This window comes from Anguilla rostrata, chromosome 2 (assembly GCF_018555375.3).
Source record: "Anguilla rostrata isolate EN2019 chromosome 2, ASM1855537v3, whole genome shotgun sequence".
Classification (NCBI taxonomy): Eukaryota; Metazoa; Chordata; class Actinopteri; order Anguilliformes; family Anguillidae; genus Anguilla; species Anguilla rostrata.
Window position 1 is genome coordinate 47,110,856 of NC_057934.1, and position 14,373 is coordinate 47,125,228.

General features: G+C 39.8%; 2 protein-coding genes across 2 annotated transcripts; both read right to left on the bottom strand.

Annotated features, from left to right (window-relative positions):
• Positions 1 to 956: 956 nt before the first annotated feature.
• On the bottom strand, positions 957 to 5,749 carry plk1 (polo-like kinase 1 (Drosophila)). Its single transcript, XM_064322622.1, has 11 exons — positions 4,965 to 5,749; positions 4,305 to 4,473; positions 4,085 to 4,229; positions 3,696 to 3,789; positions 3,387 to 3,606; positions 3,239 to 3,299; positions 2,948 to 3,048; positions 2,762 to 2,839; positions 2,502 to 2,656; positions 2,004 to 2,186; positions 957 to 1,654 (listed from the first exon to the last, which is right to left on the bottom strand). Exons 1-11 carry the CDS (start codon positions 5,325 to 5,327, stop codon positions 1,463 to 1,465), a joined length of 1,761 nt encoding a protein of 586 aa, XP_064178692.1. The 5' UTR covers positions 5,328 to 5,749; the 3' UTR covers positions 957 to 1,462.
• A 4,528-nt stretch (positions 5,750 to 10,277) lies between these two features.
• On the bottom strand, positions 10,278 to 11,516 carry rasd3 (RASD family member 3). Its single transcript, XM_064322625.1, has one exon. The coding sequence runs from the start codon at positions 11,311 to 11,313 to the stop codon at positions 10,675 to 10,677; it is 639 nt and encodes a 212-aa protein (XP_064178695.1). The 5' UTR covers positions 11,314 to 11,516; the 3' UTR covers positions 10,278 to 10,674.
• Positions 11,517 to 14,373: the final 2,857 nt, after the last annotated feature.

Here is a 14,373-nt window from a genome sequence, read left to right on the forward strand (position 1 = left end):
TGGCAGCACACTTCCTGGATGAAAAGTGATTTGATTGGATGCATACAAGTCATGAATCTTTTATTTTTCAGTAAGTGGAGAAACAACACTATTGTGTTGTCTTGGTAATTGGATCATTTAATGATTTTTAACTATCCATCCCTGCATATCTTATCCATTGACAGAAGTAGGAAAAAACATAAGATTTTTCTTTATTTGGTGCTTTTCATGATTATAGGGATTATATACCATTTTAGGCCACTTTGTCAGAAATAGCTGTGTATGCCATGAAGAATTAAAGCCCAGTGTCCACATTGTTGCATATTGTGCTACACTGCAATTACATAAAGAGGTGACAGCTTTTTAACTGAGCAAATATGCATCCAGTCTCCTGATTTTTTCCCCCCTTAACCTTAATACAATGCAGATTTGGCTTATTCGCTTTGTCTTTGAACTCTTGATCTACAAATGGTTAGAATTAGTCATGTCCACTTTCACCAATTAGGAGCCTCTGTCTTTTATTTGATCAGTTCAAATATTTTTACCTCTTAATGTAATTGATTGCAATATAGAACAATGTGAATATGGGACTTTTATTCTTCATGGCATGCATAGCCATTTCTGAAAATGACCTAAGAGGGTAAATCATCCCACTAAACATGAGGTGTAATCAAGAAAAACCTAAACCAAACTTGCAATTGCAGCTGGAATGAAAACCAGCAGTGGTACCCCCTGGACCAAGTTTGAGAACCACAGGTTTAAAAATGGAAATTTGCTTCATAAATCCCAGCTGACCTTTAACTTTGGAAATATTGTTAATCAACGGTCCAGGATGCAGAAAGGGGTACATTTGCTACCCTGCTGAACGGAAAGGATTTTCTTTTGTAAAAGAAGATTGAATGGCACTGGGGACACTTTTATACTTATTTTTGGAATAAATGTTTCAAACCTTAAAGAAAGACAATGACTCATTCTGGTTGAGGAGCCAAATGGTCTTAAATGTTCAAGAGGGTCTTTATTTACTTGGAATATATCAAAATTTAAAAACACATTTTGTAAACATACAATTCTCTCTATTCAGGATTTTGTACACAAGAGCTTTGTACAGAAGACAAAAGCAACATTTAAAATAAAAACAATTATAACTCCACACACAAACAAAATGCTTACACATGATAAGATTCCACACCCTACTGTCTTGATTGGCACAGTAAATTTGTTCATTTGCCCTTAGAACCAAGAATACGCAAATACAGTGGTGCACTGAGCAAATCAAAGTTCTGCATTGTAAACTTGCTTCCTACATAAAACATTAATTTTAAAGACATTTTAGGGGGAGCGGGGGGAGCAAGAACCCTTTGGCCAAGCAGTTACATTGTAGACACCAGTAGGGGTATAAAACAAGTAAAACTGAGGTTGACGTGTATATTTACAGGACATGCAAGGAGCTCAGGCATCAGACACAATATGGTTCTTCCAGGGTCTAGCGAGAACCACTGGATTTACAAGCCAACAGTTTATCCAGCATGGTGCGAGCGTAGCGAAGGCGGCTGGCCAGCTCCTTGCAGCAGCCGTACTCCTCGATCATGCTCATTTTGTAGGTGCGGAACTCCCTCTTCTCGTCAATGTACGTCACCGCAGCCATAAGAGGGCACAGGATCAGTTTTGTGTGATCCTGCATAGGGGCAAGAGAGTGAGACCAAATCTAGCTCCATGACTAAAACAAAATTTGCAAAAGTGCTTTAACCCAAAGACCCCAAGGAGAGACAACACGACTAAAGGCTTCCTCGCGACAAAGTCAGTCATATCTTTCTGTGGTTATTGTACATGAACAGGCTTTTCCATGCCTTCACCGTGTGTAACAGCATGATTTACTGGAATGATAATACCACAATATCCTTCAGAACACCCATCTGAGAAGAAGCGCATTTAAACTTTTCAGATTAAGACTTGGTCTAAAATTAAAAGCGTGAAGCTGGCACTGCAATGCCAAATCATTCAGCCAGCTAGGAACATGACATCACCTGGAAGAAGTTGATCTGCACTGTGCCGTTGCTGAGGTGAAGCACGATGGCGCTCTTGGTGCGGAACCAGTTACGAAGGTAGGGCAGGCGCGCCAGCTCATCGCCGTCCCGCGGGGTGATGTTGGCTCCAGCCTTCAGCAGGTGCTCACTCATGTAGTTACGGAAGTATTTGAGCAAAGTGATCTGAGGAGTAGAGGGACAGAGATCAGCTCGTGCCAATAGACTAGAGAGCTAGCAAAGTTATGACGGGGACACGTGAAACGAGAGAGTACATCTTCGAAGTAAGATTGCTTACTATTCATTTCAAATATACAGATAATCCGAACGCAAGATGTTGGTAGCAAAAAAAGTGGGGGGCAATCTGAAACCATCTGTAAGACTACATTTTAGTAGGTCAGGACTTTGTACCCAAAGTATCAGACATAAAGTTATACATTAGTCATTGATAACAACTGAAAATACTGTCATGGTAACCATTGCTGTGTTTTCAGAACTGACCTTCTTGGAGAGCATGGAAGGGTAGGAGCGCACACTCATATAGGACTCTACAGTGTTCTTGTCAATATACTGCAGGCTGTCCCCGTCGTCATACATAATGAGCCGTGTGGAATCATTGAAGAGAACACCCACACTGTTGTCACACAGCTGGTATCCTGTCAGAACGAGACTTAAGTTAAAGACAAGCTAACCGTTACACTGTAATTTTGAGAATGTCAAATCACTTCATGCTGAAGCATCAGTAACGAGGCTAATCATACCCAGGCCGTATTTATCAGAGTAGTCCACCCATTTGCTGATCCAGAAAATGGGAATGCAGGCAGGGTCTTCAGCTTCCTCTACAAGACAAAATAACAATTGGGAAATTATTTACAATGAAGTAAACAAAACACGCCCTTTAAAACGCCAATGAATTATTTAGCCTAATTGGGGGAGCCTTTGATTACCTTGCCGAATGAGAGCCCTCTCTGAGGGTTTGGTAGCATTAACACTGTTGAGCTGTTGGATCATGTCAGTCAAATGGCAATCCACAGGTTCTGCTCCTTCCCTAGAAGAAATCAAAAGTTTTTCAATGGTCAATAACCTCCAAGTCTAAGAAAACACAAGTACAAAATTCATAAAATGTTCTCAGGGACAAATCAAGGTATGCTTATGCATAGTGCTTAGGCAAGTTCCAATGTAATGAGTGACAGATTAGGCCCAAGCAATAGAACCATCATGCAGTCTGACAGACTCACCTGACTTGGGGTTCCTCCTTTGGGTCCATCTTACCCATTTTCTCAATGGGACTCTCTGTTCCTGAAGGGAAGAGCACATTTGATAGTCAGTGAAGATGCCGACAGACCCACTGAGTAAAACAAGGTAAGGAGCAGTGAACGGATGTACCTTTGTTGAGAGCAGTCAGGGGTCGGCGCTGACTGGCCTCCAGGCTGCTGGGTGCGATGGAGAAGCGAGGAGGCACCGTGAGACAGGTGGTGGGCAGGCGCAGGGGGATGTAACCAGATGTGAAAAACTCATCTGTCAGCAGGTCACCGATGGTGGGCCGAAGGGAAGGGTCAGCATGCAGCATCTTCTTAATCAGGGAAGCTGCCACTGGGCTGATGTGCTGATGGTGGGGGCAAGAGTAAAGTGAGAACTGAGGAGAGGGGACATGGCAAGGGAGTTACCACCATTACGCAATATGCCACAGCTCACCCGTGGGACAGTGTAGTCATTTTTCTTGATTCGGATGTACGTCTCCTTCAGGCAGGACGTCTCAAAGGGAGGTTTACCCACCAGCAAAGTGTATCTATCAGGAAAGGAGTGTCAGGGGAGTTATGTTTAGGGCACAAGTTATACATTGCAAGTAACTTCACAATAGCGAACACCTCCAAACATAATCTTCTGAGTCATAAAATTAAATCGGGCAAATAAAATTAAGCCGTTGGACCGACAGCCCAATAGACAGTAGCTAAAAATGCTAATTAAGCCTTCAATACAGATAAACCTTGCATGGGCATTAAAACTACAGTACTAGGTTTGAAAAGTAAGAAGTCACACAGAACACATTTGCATTCCCTAAAGCCCACGTTGCCCATGCTTACAGGATGCATCCCAGTGACCAGATGTCCACCTCAAAGCTGTGGCCCTTCTTGCACAGCACCTCTGGAGCAATGTAGTTAGGGGTCCCGCACAGTGTCTTCTTCCTCTCACCATCAAACTCAATTTTAGTAGCCAACCCAAAGTCACCTGGTGAGAGAAACGGCATGTTTAACTAACTGAAAACAAAGGGAAAGAGCAGAGCGAGGTTGAAAAGGCCTTTACCGATCTTAACTTCCATGTCATCATTCAGAAAGAGGTTTCCCAGTTTGAGATCCCTGTGGATGACTCTGTTGTTGTGCAGATACTGGCATCCCTGAATGGTCTGTCTCATGTAATACCGTGCCTCTGGTTCAGTCACAGCCTTCCTCCTCTTGTGCAGCTCCAAAAGAGACTAGCAGAAAAAAAGATGCAAAAACTTAACGAGACTTATGCAGTTCGTCTTCCACTAAATACCTTGGCATTTAATAAGTTTAAAATTTTTTAGTTAACAATTAACTGAAAATTAACTGTCCCAATCAAGCATGAAACCTATGCGGGATTGAGAGCAGTGAGAATGACCGGAAACAGGACGACAAGTAGCTAGCTAGCCACATTTAAATAACACAAGAATGCTGACGCAAATGTAACCAACTACGTAGAAGCTGGTTGTTGCTGACCTTGAAGCACACTGAACGCCACTAAAATGTCAAACATTTACATTAACAGCTAAGAAAGTAATAACATTAGGAACTTGGATACTTCGCTTATTAATATAGCAAACTTGCGATCTGACGCTTGCGATTGCGTTACTGAACTAGAGTACGTTAACATCTGAAGTAGCCAGCTATGCTGACTACGCTAGCAACCAAGCAAGCCACTAACGTTACTGATCATTTCACTTACCCTCCGGCGGCAGATCTCCAAAACTACGAAAACAAAGTCGTCGTCTTCGAAAAAGCCGTGAAATCCTACTACATGCGGGTTATCAAGGCTCTTGTGGATAGTGATTTCCATGGACATTTTCTCCTTCTGGTGAGCTTTTAGAAGCATGGATTTTGGGACTACTTTCCCTGCGAAAACCTCTTTAGTGTCCATATCTGTGATTTCGTAACATTTAGCAAATCCTCCTTTTCCAAGAAATCGGCCCCTCATGTACCTCTTCATGGTTCGAGGATCCACCAAAATATCAGGGATCTCTTTCAGAGGTGCAGATTTAGGATCAACGTGTGACGACGGCTTCGCCACCTTTGCAATTGCTGCGCTCATTTTGAAGAGAAATAACTCCCTTCCGTTAACGTAATCTTGCAACTAAAATAAATCCAGCGACAAAATTAAAAAAAAAAAAAAATAGATAAGGTGTTGACTAGGTTTCCAAACTTAAAATAAATAAATTACAAATGTACGTGCGACTTAGTTTACCGGATTAGTTTTTCTCTTCAGTTTAGAAATGCACTGAATTCGAATCAAAACTCGAAATAACAGCAAAAATGAAATCGTTTGGAACACAGATATACTACAAGTCCCTCTAATGTGCTTCATAAATAACCATTCCCTATGCGGCAAAATATGAAATTAAATAAAATAAACTCCACAACTTTCTTTCCGACACAGCTCCGTCTGGCCCTTCTTTATCTCTGACAACACTGCCTACTGCAACATTTCAAATCCAGCTCCGTTCGTTACAAGCTCGTATGATTGGTCCACTCGATTTGAATTCCAAGCCGCGGCTGCAAAGGACCATGGGAGCATAAAAACAGAAACGATCAACCATATGTGGGATACATATACGAACACAACTTCCTTGCTTTCTACAAAGTAGTTCCGTTTATAGAAGTAATTACACGAGAAATGTAAGTTCCGGTACTGCAGAATATAACCTTCCATCGACGAGAGAGAGTTTCAGTGTATAACATAGAATCTTAATACAACAATTACTATTTAAAGATTTAAATGTCCCATGCTTTGAAACAACTTTATTGGTATGCGGAAAAAATTAAAATAGAATATGAAAGCTCGCATAGTTGGAAAGCTAACTTTTTACAATAACTACACTCTTAAGTTTCAGAGGAAAGGGACGACACACACACACACACACATTTATTTTCTTTTTCTATATATGCGCGTGTGACAAATTAAAGGAAAACCCTGAACAGATGAGCGGAAAAACTTAAAATGCTTCCATAAAGGTGTACTGCATGATACAGTTAAGCAATTCACATCCTTTCATACTGTACTCTGTGGCATGTATGAAAATGCTGAGCTGGCCCATTTAGCCTGAATTTTGTCTCAAGATGCCAAGAGGAAAAGATAAAAAAAATATTCAAAGTGACTTTGAAAGAGGGTTCATTGTGGGGGCACGGATGGCAGGAGATTCAGTCACAAAGACTGCTCAACTGGTTAGTGTTTCAATAGGAATAGTGACTAATGGGTGCATGGGAAGGGTCACTGCAATCAATTGTGTGGTGTAGCATTAGAGAATGTGTGTGGGTGTGCAGAGATGATCTACACCAATTGTCTGCCTGATCGATCACATACACAGCTGTTGAGAATTATTACAGTACTAACCTACCTGTAGTATGCCTCATAAGCCTGACAGGGACTCTCTTAACAGGGAGTCACCCTGTCAGGTCTCCTGTCTCATATCACTGGCTACTAGTAGGGGCCAAGTCAAAATACAATTTTCTAGTCCTGGGCTATGGTGCAGCAAGAGGAACAGCACCCTCTTATGTGCAATCTTATATCAGACTTTTTCTCCTGCCAGGCCTCTGTGCTTAGCATGCACTGGCCACCTTGTCATCCCCTCACCTGCTAAAAATTCCAGCTTAATCCAGCCTAAACTGGTCAAGCTGGTTTCAGCTGATCTCCCCACTACAGTCAGGACAGTACTGTGAATATCTTCCACCACAGTTTGAAAACCCACCTATTTACATGGCTCATCTAATGCTGAACTCAAAACATTTTGTGTGCCATTACTAGAGTAAGGCTGTTTATTGTCCCATGGAATGTCAGAACTAAGAGTAGCCAGAGTGAAGTGGTCTTCAGGCAAAAACAAATGTCTGAACTCTTAAAGGTCTGTCCTAGTAATTGACAGGTAGCAAAACTGCTGGGGAGAGAGAATAAATAAATTTAAAAGACAGGACTTCTGACATGTAGAAGTTTCTAAACATATAACTAAATATCCAGAACTATGTACACATATCCATACATGATTGCATCATATCTGGCATGCTGTTTATGAATTAGTCTGTCTGGACACATTTGTTAAAGGTTTCTATCCCAAATAGAGGGCTACAGAATCCTTGTTATGGATCAAAAAAGGAACTGGTCAGGGGTGTGACTGTATTGCAGAAAAAAAAGTGTATCAGAGGGGTAGGAAACAAATAACTATTATCTTAGATTTAAGAAAAGTGCAGCTTAAGGAAAAGTGCAGCATGCAGATAGTATTTGCATGCAGGAATGGATTTTTGCAGGGATTCTTTTGAATCAAATGGTTCTTGTATATTGCCTATAGTGTCCTACATTTTCTTAAAATAAGATTTAATCATTGAGATGTTAGTTGAATTTGGGGGTTACATGTTGTTCTTTTACAATGGGAAAGATATGAATGATTCTTTCTTTTGCTTGAAGTGTCTCTGTCTACTTTTGTGATTCTGGAGTACTGTTTTGCATATATAATACCCTTGAAAGAGAACCAGCTCTGCCCATTGTTTTTATCAGCATTTTGAATGGCCTCAGTCTGGGCTACACGTGAACACATTGTTGAAATTAATGTTGGCCTGAATACAAGCATCACATGCAGAGAGATAAAATACTAACTAGCACAGCTTTCGTTGATAACAACTGTGGAAGCCAGAGGTGCATATCTGAATTTTCTACAGTAGACTGGCCAGACACTTCCTCACCCACATTTCCCACGTAACAGCAGTGCATTTCCCAAACAAGCTTAAATGTTGAATGAGGTTATTATTGTATGTCCATTTGTTTGACCACGTGTTAGAAAGAAAGGCAAATGAAGCTTTGAGATACAAATAAAAAAATAACTAAAATATTGAAAAACCCTTTAAACTGCTTTTAATAAAATCATATATTTTTATTTTTTCACAAGTTGATCATTGAACCTATGTTGTAAAAGATATTATTTGTCTTCAACCCTGTGTCATCATCCAACAATGCCTCTTTTTAAAAGAATACTTGAGTTTCTGGTCTCTCAGTTTTGCTAAAATACATATCGTAGGAGGAGAACCTTGTTTCACTGCATAAAGACTGAAAATAAACTTGGAGCTGGAAGTAATACCTGAAGTAGTATAAAACAGGTAAGGAGCTTCTAAGCTTTCACTATCGGATATTCAACTTGGGCATCTGCAATAATAACTCTAGAAAAGTGTGTAAGATTTCACTATCAGCTGTTTTCCAGTTAATTCTGTGGGTTTGATAAAGGTGGTCACTGTAGAAATGGATGGCCTTGCTATGCTATTTTTGAACAACAGGAGTAGGGGAGGGTCCACATGTTTGTCTACTCAAGTGGTCATGCAGTGCTTTACCTCACAGTTCTTTCCTCTTTATTCAGAGCCTGTGATCCAACCAGTGCTCCAGAAATGTTCACTTGAATTTGAGCACATCCTATTCTGGCCAATGATGCTGCTTAATCAGCATTTATTTTTAGAAATAATGGAAAGGTGGGTGTTTGTTTGTTTAGTCCCTCATAAATATGAATAGGCATGGAATGTTTAATGAGGATATGCGTGGGCAGCTTTCCCACTGGGGAATAATCAGTTAATATCTTGAATATATTCCAGGTCTCTAAGTGCACCCACCACTAAAGGGAGAGGAAATATTAATATACTGAATTAATGTAGTAGATAAAGAAAAACAAATTCAACAACCAACTGTCACTTCACTTCCTGTCAGTTTTATGCCCTTATATAATCTGTGTTTACCATGAAAAAAACAACATTTTTTCATCCACTAGTGAAAGAATTAGGGATTACCATAGGTTGACTCTGGATTAACACTGACATCACCTGACAGTCCTTTGTTTTTCAGTAGAATTGTATATATCATAGACACTGATGACACTGTTTTTTCCCCCTCAGTTCCAAAATGCTATTTTTCACATGCAAGAAGGGAACAGTTCAGTGGTGCCCCACAAGGCACATTGCCTTTAATACTCCTGTGCAAATTTGTACACGTTCTACTGTTTGATACCATGTGGATGGGCATTTCGTGCTCAGTTGTAAGAATGAAGATAATGGCAGGTGTGGCTCTAAGCAGAGTAATCACACTGTGTGCAAAGTGCAGCACTGTATAGACAAGGCAACAGTCCTGTTCCATGTAGACAAACAGTGCCACCCCCTTCATATTCACCACTGCAGCAGTATTATGTGTAATGATAGTTTGTCTCTAGTCCAGTTTTCAACATTCAGTAATATACATCTGATCAATGTATGGTAAATATACTAGTTTTAGCTATGATAAATGTGAGATATAAGATATAACGAACTGCATTCCCACTACACAATCTGTAGTGCATTTTGTTGTGACTAGTTAGCAAAGCAAATGTGTAGAACATGGACTAAAATGTAATTGTCACCAATAAGCTTGTCTTTGGCGCAGTATTTGTTCTTAATACAATTTTTAATTAAAGTAAATGAAACTTTTGCAGTTGTGAATATTAATAAAGCAATTATTTGACTTCTTGTACCCTCAGCTCTTGGTGCCCACTGGGGCTGACATTTGCACCTTGATATCATTGCTGTGCAGTATAAAGGGATTCAAGAGAACATGTCTCTTGACCACAATGAAACACTATCAGTGTTTTTCCTTTTTATGTAAGGTATCAGTGCTCTGCATTAAATCACTTCCTTAAGCACATGCTACTGATTTTACCTTTACTGGCTGTAGATAACATAAGCTAATGCACTCATATCTATGAAACTTTATTTGAATGGAAGTATTTATTGTTTGGTGAAACATCCTTGAAATCATTCATGACTGTTAAATAATGTACTTTGATTTAGAGATATGATGAAAGTACTTAGCTGGCACAAGTGAAGGTGTCTAAGTGGAATAGGGAAAAACTCAAAATCAAAACATGAAACTAATATAAATGCTTTTAAATTTGAACACCCAATGCTAAACAAGACTTTAATTACAAAATGTGAATGAAGAAATTAAGGAATATAAACAATTACCAAACTACAGTCTGGAGACAACCAGTAAGAGTCTGATGCCTTTATTGCACTTTTTAAGTTTAACTCTATACAGTCAGTATCATGTGAATGAATCACTGTACATTTTTATCTTCTCATTCAAGAATCACCATGATTACTCCAATTTGGAGTTAAAAAGGCAATTTTATTGTCTTTTCTGTTCCTCGGAGAGCACCATTTCGGCTACTACTCAAACACCCAGTCCAAATTCGATTTGTTTTCAGGCGCACAGCATTGCATGTGCAACAGGTGCACCTCAAGTCACCTTTTTCTTTCTCCATCTCCTGGCCGCGACTGTCCTGCTTCTCCAGCTTCAGTTTCAACTTCACGAAGCTCAGGCTGCACAGAGCTCAAGATAGATGCGCAGATACAGAAATGATGTCATATTTGCATTATGAGTCCAATTATGACAGAATGCAGCTATTGGTTTTTTTCATCGGCGGCTTTTTCCTGACTCCAACATTGTCCTTCGGAATGGTCTCTCTACGTCTCCGCAGTGCAGGGCTAAGGCGACTGGGCAGATTGACCTGCTGCAGCAGCTCCTGGAACACCCCCATCACGTTTTCGCTGCTCTTTGCAGATGCCTCAACAAAGCTGGCGTTCCAATCCAGCTCGACAATTGGCATTATCTCGCCTGTAGCCAGCAGTCTCTGGTTCTCCAAGTCAATTTTATTGCCCACCACTGTGATAGGAGCGAACTTTTCACCCTTTAGTTCTAGAATCTCTTCTCGCAGCCTCTGCACCTCCTCGAAGGACTCTGGATCATCTATAGAATAGACCAAGGCGAAAGCATCACTGTTAAGGATGCATAGCTTTCGCATGGCCGGGAAGGAGTAGCTGCCGCTCGTGTCCATGATCTCGATACGGATTTTTGCTCCGTCAGTGTTGTATTCTCTGCTGTGCAGCTCTTCAACTGTACGTGTATACTTGTTTTCAAACCTGTCTTGTAGAAATCTCTGGATCAGCGCCGTCTTTCCAACCCCTGCCGCACCGAAGAACACCAGGCGGACTGTGGTCTTTTCCTTCACTGCCAGAGACGACATGACTGCGGTAAAGTTCTGAAATCTGGAAACTTGCAGAAACTGGCTAATACGAGAGAACAATTCTTTCCGCCTTTCAGTGATTGGATATAGACGGGAAAATATAACGCCGTCTCAATAGCTCGAACTGTCTGCTCTCTTGGTGCGCTATCCCGTTTACCAAGGTTCTCTTAGTTTAGGTATCAGACCTTTCTATCCCTCTGCCACAAGTTACAGGTATTTATTCCATCAACATCCTGCGTCAGTACCACCTATATCCAATGATAGCGCAGGGGCGTGTTTAGCCTGCTCATACCCTTTTTTGATTTGATGCTCTTTAAAAATGCATTACAGCATAGTAAATAGCCTACTCTGTAATATTCAAAACCACGCACGCACACTCACACACGTAGCCTATACTTAGATTTCTTCCGATTCATTATTCATTATAATTATGTTGATTGCTAAATTAGATAGGCTAGGGTTAGATAGATAGGCAATGTGTCATGTTTCCCACGTAGCCTACTATATTGTATGAGTTTAACAACTTTTAAAAGGATGGATGTCCCAGTATCAAATTTAGTCGATTGCCAAATGTATTGCTTCAGCAACAAAATTGTAACAAAATATTGATTACGTCGCCGGAAGTTGCCTAAGCGGCCATCACTGATAAACATGCATTATTAGACTTTTTACGTATGCATTATTTATTTTTTAAATTTGTATTTCTATCGGCTCAGAGTAGGCTACTATTGAATAGCTATAGTTACCATCATAGCACTATCTTTAAATGACTTTGTCATGCCCTGTTGCTTTCCCTTTCAACCAGAGGGGGGAGCAGATAGACCTTTTGCCCACAGCGTTTACCCCTTATGTATTGGTAATTTTACTCCCAGTCTGAGCATTAGTTACATTCTTAACACATTGATGACACCTTGGGTGTCGCTGTACTCCTCATCCACAATCAGACCTTATCCTGAATTAATTTGAGCATATCTCGAAGTTATTATTATTTTTTTTAAATCGTATTTGTTTATGAAGTAAAGGGTTTTACATACAGTAAGCGTTTTTTCATACACTTTGGTTTCACCATGCAGAAATCATAGCATTTTTTATGTATAGTCCCCCTTTGTTTGGATTTCAGGCAGTTCCTTTTGGCCTGCACACTTTGCTCTTGCCCTCACTCTGATACAAGTTCATCTTGATCTCATCTGTACACAAGACCTTTTCCAGAACTCTGCTGGCTCTTTTAGGTACTTTTTTTAAACATTTTTTTAGCAAACTAATCTGGCCATCCTGTTTTTTGCAGTTAACAAGTGGTCTGCATCTGACAGCCTCTGTAGTTCTGTCTAAGTCTGCTGCAGACAGTAGTCACTGACACATGCATCTTGAAGAGTTGTTTCTGAGCTGTCAGGCCAGTGTTTTTTGTTATTGTGGTGAGAATTCCTTAGTCATAAACTGTACAGCTCTTTCTTAGCCTACCAGGCCCTTTGCAACCACTGAGTTCACCAGTGCTCCCTTTCTGATGTTCCAAATGGTTGATTTTATTAAGTCTAAGGTTTGACCAATGACTGGCAGTTTTTTTTTCTTTTCTTCATATTTCTGAGCCTCATAATGGCTTCCTTGATACAACTCTGGTCCTCATGTTGACAAACACCAATAACAGACTCCAAATTCCATCAAAAACCTATATGCTAAAGCTCTCTTATACTTGCATTAAAGAAGCTTGCACTGATGCATCTGCAGTGTAGGTGCCTTCTCACTCCTGCCACAAAGCACTCAGTGTCCTTACTTATGTCCAGAAGCAATGTTTAGTTTAGGCTCTTTAATGGAAGCCATCACAGAACATGTTTTCTGAGGACCTGCTTTCCACCTTCAGGCATTTTTATTCTTAGATAAGATCATGTTTGTTCTTTCAGTAGGTGTTTGTGTTTGACGTGTAATCCCTTAGAGACAGCTACATTTAAAAAATATAATAGGACCTTAGATATATAAATCATTCAGAAATTGTGTCATTTGGAAATTGAAAGTGAAGTGAAAACAGGCCAATTTAAATTAGAATTCTTTTTTGGAATATTTATTACCATTTGCCCACTCTAGCATTATTTTTACACAGGCTCTCATTTATATAAATCATTATTTAATCAAGTTAATAATGAATAATCAGAATAACCTTTCTAGCTGGCAATTGCAAGCAAAACTGTTACACATCTTGTGTTCTCAAAAATGAAAACATTTCAAAATGTGATGTCATGAATAATGTAGCCAATGTGTGTCCACTACAGAGAAACAAAAAACTACTGACCTTGAAAAACACTAGAAGTAACCTGTATGCCTACATGAAGTGAAATGCAAGTTCATAGCAAGCTCAAGATGGCTTTTGTGGCATCCTAATAGACATTGCACCAGTGAAAGAATATTAAAGAGGAGATGTAGGCTGTGAACGCTCAGGCAGCTTATACCCAGCTCAACCTGAACTGCTGAACGTAGATCTAGCACTGCTACCTAATAATGCATCTGTCAATGTGTCGATTAACATGTTAAAATATGTTTTATTAAACCTGAGAAAGTAATGTTGTTTTAATATTGTTTGCACTTTTGGAACCTTGCTCCAAACCGCAGCTATGAAGCCAGAGGTATAGGCCTGTTTCCTGCTTTTTATCTGCGGAAAATCTGACTCGTTTATGTTTAAGTTGCTTCTTTAAACAGTGATTGTACCAAGGACAATCTAAGTATTGTCTAGTATGTATTTTGAAAAGGTATAATTACCTGTCATATGTCCAGGTTTATATCCTGTCCAGTTGAGTTTCGACTGTACATACAGTAGATGTAACAGATGTAACACGCCCACAAATTAATTGGCTTACCACTGGCATGTTTGTAAGCATAGTAACTTTTCTTATGCTAGGATTTTAGATATTCATGAGTAGAATGATATAGTCCAAGTTTTGTGCAAAGATGTCAAAGCATCTAGGAGGAGATAGATTTTAAGTTTAAAAAAAAAAAGAAAATACACAAGAAGGAAAATCTAACCACACATACTTTTTTGTTCTATGAGAAGAGAGGAATCAAGAAAAAAAAGGT

What these genes read in the sequence shown, in the direction of transcription:
- plk1 (XM_064322622.1), bottom strand. Translation starts at nt 5,327, where the DNA reads ATGAGCGCAGCAATTGCAAAGGTGGCGAAGCCGTCGTCACACGTTGAT. An exon ending in TGGAGATCTGCCGCCGGAGG is followed by an intron (nt 4,474 to 4,964) that starts GTAAGTGAAATG and finishes TTTTTCTGCTAG; the next exon opens with TCTCTTTTGGAGCTGCACAA. An exon ending in CCTGACTGCTCTCAACAAAG is followed by an intron (nt 3,300 to 3,386) that starts GTACATCCGTTC and finishes TCTTCCCTTCAG; the next exon opens with GAACAGAGAGTCCCATTGAG.
- rasd3 (XM_064322625.1), bottom strand. Translation starts at nt 11,313, where the DNA reads ATGTCGTCTCTGGCAGTGAAGGAAAAGACCACAGTCCGCCTGGTGTTC.